Source organism: Eretmochelys imbricata, chromosome 11 (assembly GCF_965152235.1).
Source record: "Eretmochelys imbricata isolate rEreImb1 chromosome 11, rEreImb1.hap1, whole genome shotgun sequence".
Taxonomy (NCBI): Eukaryota; Metazoa; Chordata; order Testudines; family Cheloniidae; genus Eretmochelys; species Eretmochelys imbricata.
The window spans coordinates 44,446,565-44,455,732 of record NC_135582.1 but is presented as its reverse complement, the minus strand read 5'-3'; the positions used below and the strand labels follow the sequence as shown (position 1 = coordinate 44,455,732).

At 45.4% G+C, this 9,168-nt stretch overlaps 1 protein-coding gene across 1 annotated transcript; it reads left to right on the top strand.

The window, feature by feature from the left end:
* Positions 1 to 155: 155 nt before the first annotated feature.
* On the top strand, positions 156 to 2,780 carry LOC144272384 (intraflagellar transport protein 70B-like). The gene has a single exon (XM_077830388.1). The coding sequence runs from the start codon at positions 204 to 206 to the stop codon at positions 2,205 to 2,207; it is 2,004 nt and encodes a 667-aa protein (XP_077686514.1). The 5' UTR covers positions 156 to 203; the 3' UTR covers positions 2,208 to 2,780.
* Positions 2,781 to 9,168: the final 6,388 nt, after the last annotated feature.

The window sequence follows — 9,168 nt, the reverse complement described above, 5'->3', positions numbered from 1 at the left end:
CGTGATAGGTGTAGCGCAAGGTAGCACCACCCCGGTAGTTCCAAGCTCCGAGCATTTCCGTTTCCGCCTAGCTTGTTGCCGTGGCAGCGAGGGTGGGGGAGGAGACGCTGGCTGGCCGGCAGTGGCAGGTACTTCCGTTTCCGGCGGGGCGGTTGCCTTGGTAGCGGTGGCAGAGCGACGCGCTGGGCCTGGTAGCCGCGGGCATGGCCGGGGCAGCTCCGATCCCGGACGGGGAATTCACGGCGGCCATTTACGGGCTGATCCGGGCCGGACGGTTCGCGGAGGCGGTGGGGATCCTGGGCAGCGAGCTGCAGAATAGTTGCCGTTCCCGGGCCGGCCTCTCGCTGCTCGGCTACTGCTACTACCAGCTGCAGGATTTCGCGGCGGCGGCCGAGTGCTACGAGCAGATGGGGGCGCTGCACCCCGAGCTCGAGGAGTACCGGCTCTACCACGCCCAGTCCCTCTACAAGGCCGGGCTCTACGCCGAGGCCCTGCGGGTCGCCAGCCCCCTGCTCGATGTGCCCGCTTACCAGGGACGCGCCCTTCGCCTGCAGGCTGCTGCCCACTATGCGCAGGGTGACCTCTCCGCAGCCAAGAGCTTGGTGGAGCAGGTGCTGGCCTCTGCTGCAGAGAGCAGCCCTGGAGCTGCTGAAGACCCTTCAGAGCTACCAGATGCTGAGGTCAACCTAGGCTGCCTGTTGTTCCGGGAAGGGCGGCATGAGGAGGCCTGCAGCAAATTTGCGGGGGCCATGCAGGTGCTGGGCTACTGCCCCGAGCTGTCATACAACATGGCACTATGCTGCTACGCAGCCAAGCAATACGCACCTGCCCTCAAACACATCTCTGACATCATCGAGCGCGGAATCCACCAGCACCCCGAGCTCAGTGTGGGCATGACCACCGAGGGCATCGACGTCCGCAGTGTGGGCAACACACTGCTCCTGCACCGCACTGCCCTGGTGGAGGCCTTCAATCTCAAAGCTGCCATCGAGTACCAGCTACGCAACTTGGAAGCAGCCCAGGAGGCACTCACAGACATGCCACCAAGGGCCGAGGAAGAGCTGGACCCTGTCACCCTGCACAACCAAGCGTTGATGAACATGGACAGCCGGCCCACTGAAGGGTTTGAGAAACTGCAGTTCCTTCTGCAACAAAACCCCTGCCCACCAGAGACCTTTGGGAACTTGCTGCTGCTGTACTGTAAACATCAATACTATGACCTTGCTGCCGATGTGTTGGCAGAGAATGCCCATCTGACCTACAAGCTGCTCTCACCTTACCTTTACAACTTCCTGGATGCCATGATTACATGTCAAACTGCTCCTGAGGAGGCCTTCCACAAGTTAGATGAGCTGGCAGGGACAATGACTGAGCAGCTGAGAAAGCTCACTAAGCAGGTGCAGGAAGCGAGGCAAAACCGGGATGATGAGGCTGTCAAGAAGGCAGTTAATGAATATGATGAGACTCTGGAGAAATATGTGCCCGTCTTGATGGCCCAGGCCAAGATATATTGGGACATGGAGAATTACACTATGGTGGAGAAGATCTTTCGCAAGTCAGTGGAGTTCTGCAATGAACACGAGGTGTGGAAGCTGAATGTGGCTCATGTGCTCTTCATGCAGGAGAATAAATACAAAGAGGCCATCGGCTTCTATGAGCCCATTGTCAAGAAGCACTATGATAACATCCTTCAAGTCAGTGCCATTGTGCTGGCCAACCTTTGTGTCTCCTACATCATGACCAGTCAGAATGAAGAGGCAGAGGAGCTGATGAGGAAGATTGAAAAAGAAGAAGAGCAGCTCTCCTATGATGACCCTGATAAAAAGATCTACCACCTTTGCATTGTTAACCTAGTGATCGGCACACTGTATTGTGCCAAAGGAAACTATGACTTTGGCATCTCGAGGGTAATTAAAAGTTTGGAGCCTTATAACAAAAAGTTAGGCACAGATACTTGGTATTATGCTAAAAGGTGCTTCCTGTCCTTGTTGGAGAACATGTCCAAGCACATGATCATGCTGCGTGACAGTGTTATTCAAGAGTGTGTGCATTTTCTAGAGCAGTGTGAACTATATGGCAGAAACATCCCCGCTGTTATTGAGCAACCACTTGAAGAAGAGAGGATGCACAGTGGGAAGAACACAGTTACATATGAAGCCAGACAGTTGAGGGCACTAATATATGAGGTCATTGGGTGGAATATGTAAATGCTGTGGCATTCCCATAAAAGATGGAGATGAACTATAATTCTTGTTTTATTTTCACTTTTGTTGATCCTGGCTATCCAAAGTAGTGTATTTTCTCTTTGATGTATTGTATTTAAATATTTGTTCTACTGTTTTGGAGTATTTAATGGAAGATGGTATGCTAGCACAAAATTAACATGTTTAATGACTAACAATATCCTCATGCATCAGTGATATTTTATGGTTTGTTTTTTTTAAGATATGACTACCACCAGAAACCTTATTACAGAAATGTTGTGGAGGTTCTTCTGTGTATATGGTTTTATTAATATGAAGCTACATTAACTAGCTTTTATAATCTGTATATTGACACTGAAATAATTTCTCTTCTGTCTCCTATCAGTTTTGTGGCTAGACTTTAATGGAAATCTGGCATAAAGCCATTTCTTTAATTTATAGTCCTTTCCCCCTTTTGGGAAATGCTTTCTTTCTGTTTTATTTTTCTACTGCATTTTCATATATTTTATATTATAGTGGTTGTATTTCCTAATACAAACATAGTTTTTATAATAAAAAACAAGGCTACAAAAATTAGCAGGGTTTTCCGTTATTTTTACCCTTGTGCTTAGGAAAGTGACAGGTCTAATTCAGGAGCTGAGAAGGTAGTGAGGTACATGTAGTAGAGTAGAGAAATGGGAGCCAAGTTTATTCTGCTTCTCTTCCTTCAATTAGCGTCAAAGATGAATGGGTTCCTGGTTCTGTGATTAATATTACACTGGCAGGATGGGTATTTCTGCACATTCTGATGTAAATTGGGCCATGATAAATAGGAGTTGGTTCAGACATTGGTCACCTCATTCCTAATACTTACGGCCTACTTTTATAGCTAGTTCTCCATATGTTATGTTACTAGCATTGCTCCCTTTCAGTATAATGTGTTATGTATTGCATATAACTTCATGTGTTGGTCTTAGGAGCACCTTCTTTTCTATTACCTCCCCATATACCTTCATCAGTAGAGGTTACTCACTAGCTTGTTCAAAGTAGCACCTGTAGAAATAACCCATCATGCAGGGTCTGTCCTGGTGTGTTTAGATAGCTGTTGTCTCTCCCTCTGATGGCAATAGTATTCCCAGCATTTGCCAGCCTCTAGTAAGCACTGCATGAATTGGTAATTGTATCAGAATCCCCAGTGTTCAAAAGTGTGTAATACTAATTTCATGTGAGATTTACTGCTCCTAGCCTTGGGAGGAAAAAATCTAATCCTCAATCAGTTTTCTCCTCCTATACCTCTCAGAAAAGCTGTTCATTTACCTACTCACACTCCTTCCTTTAGCAGCTTCATTACCACTGGCTCTACACAGCTCATCTCCTCTGTATACCTCTTATGCCTTTTGAAACATATGTTCCTATCTTGGTATCTTTGTGCAGTCCAGCCCCTTACTGGCCCTTGTTCAATTGTTTTCCTGAAGGCTTCTCCTTTGCGCTATGTGGCGATTAACCTTCTTAAAAGATCTAGATTTGTATCTTTAACCCACTCCCTTACCTTAGATAGCTTCCCCCTGCATTGCCTATGCAGTAGGGTTTCAAGAATGCTTGGCTCAAAAAGTCCAGTTTCTAAGCAGTGGTTTACCTGGTAAGAGAAAGGAGCTGAGCATTTTTTGACCAGAGTGTTTATTGGTTTTACAGCGTGTGTGGTGAAGAATCCAGATGCAGTATCTACTCCCCCTTATGTATACCAACTTTTCTACCTCTCCACCTTGTTCTGCTGTGTCCATTGGTCCTTTTTTTTTTTTTTTGTCGTCTAGGGACCTGATTGTTATCACCCAAAAATGTATAATTTTTATAAGGTTGATCAGGAACGGCAGGCCCTTGACTACTAACATCGAACAGGAGGCTTACAACTGTTTCAGCATTGGTGAACTAAATGTGTTCACGCATTGGGAGGAAAACCTCTGGTGCTGGGTACAGTTGCTCATCAGGTTTTCAGACAAGGGAAATGGGTGTGTTTTAGGTAATATTAAGGCTTAACCAGTTTCTAAAATGATGTTGTACATCACCCATTGTCAGCAGCAGACAAATTTCCTAGTGTAGACAAGTCTAGAGAGTGCTATTTAGCACAGAGTTCTAGAAGTAAGGCCTCCATAGTTCATTACTAGTCCATGGAGCCATCCAGCCCCCCACTTCCATATTAAATATTTTCCACTGCTCTTTCCACATGAGGCAGAGACCTGCGATTTCAAATTTTGTTCACATTCATGGAGCACAGGAGCAGGCTGTAAAGCATGTTTCTGATTTACAGTGGAATTGTACTATATATTATGCAACATAAACAACATGACCTTTAAAAAAATGGTTTTTAAACGTCACTCCACATACTAGAGAATGAAGTGAAGGCTGTGGGCAGGGACACAGGGAACATCAGGGCATTGTTTAATATTCATCATGCATGTTCTGCAAAACTCAGTGAACATTTAAAAAAAATCACTTTGCATAGGTATGTGTGCCAGTGCAAATGCTGAATCCCCTCCCAGCAGTTTAATGCAGAATGAAGACCACTTTACAATTTTATTCATGGCTGACCTATTCTGTAATGTTTCCATGCTCTGTTGTCACATAACCAGTATTTAACATTCATCACTTTCCACAAGTACCTAATAACAGGCAGGGACTCCCCCTCTCTTTCCATGAGCACAGCAGGGCCCCAAAGCATAGGTCTGGTCATTGAAGGCATGGAAGGTGGACAAGTGGCTCTGGGGAATGTTTCTCATTCATTTCAATTTCAATGGCAGCCCCTTAACTCCCAGGGTGGGGTGGGACCAATACAGGGAAGCCGGCCTGACTCTGCCAGAGGCTCCTCTCCACTCCCAACCAAAGCCGAGTAGTTACAGCATCTGGAAACTTGAGTAAGTTCTGTCTCTGTAATGCAGGCTGTGCCCAAAGGAGGTAGGTCTGAAAACACACATGGCAACACATTTGTTGAAGTCACACTGTCCAGGGGCCAGATAGAGAGGTCACAGTAGAAATGTGGACATAAGGATCCTCTGCATTAGAAGCCCTTGCTTCTCACAGATCTCTGGTGATCCATGAAGATCATAATGGATCTGCTGCTGTAAAGAGTTTGCACTCTCCTACTTGGGAATAACTAGCACAGAAGGGAATGAGGTTCTTAGACCAGCATTTCTCAAATGCAGCCATCAGGAGCTTTTCTTGTAGCCACAACCTCCTGGGCAGACTTAGGGGGTGGGAGAGGCAGTAGACCCTCCCCCAGGGCCACCAGCAGGGTTTGGACCCTGACCCTTCATGGAGCCACAAACACCAAGCAGGTAGCCAGCGAGTCCCCACCTTCCTAGGGGCAGTAGGGCTCCAGCTTCGGGCTTCACCCTGGGTGGCAGGCAGAAGGCTTTAATCAAGAGGCTTTACCCCAGCCAAGGAGCAGCAGGTACCGGCCCTTGGCTCACCATCACCCCGGCCCCCACTGTCTCCCTACCCACCTCCCCATCCAGAGTTTAATTTGTCCCCTAGCTTGCCAGGGTTGAGTAAGTCTGCTGTGAAAATTGATATTCGTATGCTTGTAAATATCACTTTTCACAGCCTCCCAGCTAGCTAGTAAAGTCTTCCGTGAAAAGTGATATTAACAAATATTACTTTTCACAGCAGCAGACTTACTAGCTAGCAAGTCTTTTTTAAAAAAGCAGCCAAAAAGGCAAAAGAAAACAAAAAAAACCAAGAATGTGCAAAGCACCTTATTTGTGTTTCTTTTCTGTTTAGATCCAGTAACGAAATAGAGACAACTGTACATTATGTTTATTATTGAATCTGCAAAAAGAAACTCTACATAAATAAATTTGGACATGTATATTTGCATATTTTTGTTTTTCCCAAAGTTAATAATTTTAGGAAAAATTATCAGAGCAGCCACCAAAAAAATTGTTTGAGAACCCCTGTCCTAGACCTGGTCTACACTAAAGAGAAAAGTCGATCTAAGCTACCATAACGCATATCGACGTAGCTTAGATCTACTTACCGGGGGGTCCACATGACGCGATGTCGACTCCCCTCACTATTCTCTACCCAATAGAGTACAGGAGTTGACTGGAGAGCGACCTGCGGTCGCTTTAGCGGGTCTTCACTAGACCAACTAAATCGACCGCTGGTGCATCGATCACCGCGTGTCCATCCCCTGGTAAGTGTAGACAAGCCCTTAGACTGTGTAAAATGGTAGAGACATTAGCAAATATTGCTGTATTACCTAATACAAATCACTAGGAGGGTGGAAGTTCTTGTTGCGTGTTTGCAATGTGTTTCTTTCTCCCTTGACAAACTCTGGAAAACAATGTGAGTAGTAAAGTGCTTTCTGCATTTCCTTACAACCCTCTTACCTACCTCCCACTCCCACCCCCACCCCTAAATCCTATGCACTAAGACAGGGGTGGCCAACCTGAGCCTGAGAAGGAGCCAGAATTTACCAGTGTACATTGCCAAAGAGCCACAGTAATACGTAAGCAGCTCCCCATTAGCTCCCCCCCGCTCCCAGCGCCTCCCACTCACCAGCAGCCACGCCAATCAGTGCCTCCCCCTCCCTCCCCATCAGCTGTTTCGTGGCATGCAGGAGGCTCTGGGAAGGAGTGAGGGCATAGTAGGCTCAAGGGAGGGGGCAGGAAGGGGTGGAGTAGAGACAGGGCCTGTGGCAGAGCCAGGCGTTGAGCAGTGAGCACCCCCCAGCACATTGGAAAGTTGGCACCTGTAGCTCTAGCTCCAGAGTCGGTGCCTATAGAAGGAGCCGCATATTCACTTCTGAAGAGCCACAGGTTGGCCACCCCTGCACTAAGAACTACACCATTGCTGTGTTTTTCTGGGTAAGTACCTACTGCTGTCTTTGAAAAGCTTGTTTTATGGCATCTTCAACGGCAAAGCATTTGATCATGAAACATGTTATAAATGTTACAGCCAGTCTTATAACCATCTTCACACTGCATCTAATGTTGCCCCTATCTGGTTTTCACACAAGTACAGTTTTGGAGGAAGGCACATTTTATTTGGAAGAGGGGAAGGATACCAAAAACGGGTTATGCTGCTTAGAAAATAACAATCTGTCCAAATCCATGCCACGTGCGTGCTCTGTCCATAGTCAAGATTGTTGTTTTCATTAAAACAAAAAACAAACAAAGAAATAGCCACACTACTCAGAAATAGCTGATTGTCTTACTGTGGAGTTCACTGAAGGCAAACATTGCTTCTTCAGCAAGAGCATCTAGTTTTTGGGATGCATGGCGAGAGGGAAGTTAGCAACCCCCTTATATCACATCGTTATATGAAAGTTCAGCAGCATGAAATCCCACTCCACCCCCCCACCCCCTCTCTCTCTCTCTCTCTCACTCACACACACAAATATCCTGATCTGGTAGTGATTTTATTCAGAATGATAGTTTCATGGTAAAGAAAACCTGTGAAAATGAATCTAGTGTCATATTACTGACCTCAAATCTTAAAAGGAATGCCACTTATAGATTCTAAGGCCACAAGGGACCACTATGATCTTCTGATCTGACCCCATATAGAACACACACCACAGAACTTCCCTAAATTAATTCCTAGAGAATGAACTTCTCCACTGGCCTGTTCCTTTGGGTGACAAAGTTGTACTGTGCTACAGTGTGCAGGGTTGGTTTGTTTTTTTCCTTCCTTCAATTACTCTTGTAATAATTACAGCAGAAATCACATGGGGTGAAGGCCTCAAACTGATGCTCTTCCACTAGTTCAAAATGGGATATCAGGTGAAGCCAGGATGGAACGAAGAGTCAGTTACATGATTTACCTCATATCCCATCTTGAATGCCCTTGATATTTAAATCTTAGTAATTAATCAAATAGCTGCTGACAACAACAGAGCAGAGGCAATGGATGCTAGGGCCATGTCTATAGCTCTGCTGAACTTCTTTGATCTCTTTTGATTGCAGTCAAGGGAGAGTTGACTTCAGAATAAGGCAAGGCACAAAGGACAAGAGATACACAGAACTGTTTGTTTTACCAAAAAAGGAAGAAATCTCATTAAAGGTTTCTACAGATGAGTTGAGATGTATTTCTACAAGGTGAAGGAGTCCCCTTTACAGATAGAGGGTAAGAGTATTCTAGCGTAACCGTATTTCTCTACAATCAGTGATGTTACTTACAGGAGTAATGATCATTCACTGAAGACCTGGTTTTGGATTCTTGATGTCCCCCAATACCTCACTGTGAGTAGAGCCATTGAAATGAATGGGATACTTTTGAAGTAAGGTCCTACTGAATGTGAGCAAGGGTGGCAGAGTGAGTCTCTGAATGAAGGTTTGCAGGCTTGGGACTCTAATGTGTGTACGGTGTGTGCTGAAAGATAAGAACTGAATGATCTATCATCTCTTCTCCTCTCTGCCCTTTTCTTCTTTATCTCCTCTTGTCCCTTCAATCACTTATAATGCTACTGATTCTAAATACAACTGATGGCTAAATACAACTGTATCTGCTGCCAGGAGCTGGAGCAGCAGATCAGATTTTCACTAGTAGCACTTAGGGCTTGTTCCTACAAGGTGCTGAGTGCTCTCAACTCCCACTGACTTTAGTAACAGCTGAGGACTTCATTGGGAGTTGAGGTCTTTCAGAACATTGCAGGATTAGTCCTTAGTGCTATATTAGGGCCTAGTAATAGTAGTAACCATTCAATATAGCAAAGCTTTATTGTTAACACTTCTGAACCTGTTTCTATCTCTTTGTACACATAAGGAAAAGAAAGAGTATGTTTACAGGATGCCATGGCAGGTTCTGAACCCAGCAACACTTTTATATAAATCTAGAGAAACCCTGTTGACTTCATTGTGAAAAGAAGAACTGCCACAATAGGGGGGCATCTTTACACAGCTGATGAAACAAGGTAGAAAAATAGTAAATAGAGACATTAACGGTGTGTCTACGGCAAACTGAATTGAGCAAGAATGAGCAAATGGAA

Bases quoted from the DNA above. Each gene is read 5' to 3' on its own strand.
- LOC144272384 (XM_077830388.1), top strand. From the start codon at position 204: ATGGCCGGGGCAGCTCCGATCCCGGACGGGGAATTCACGGCGGCCATT.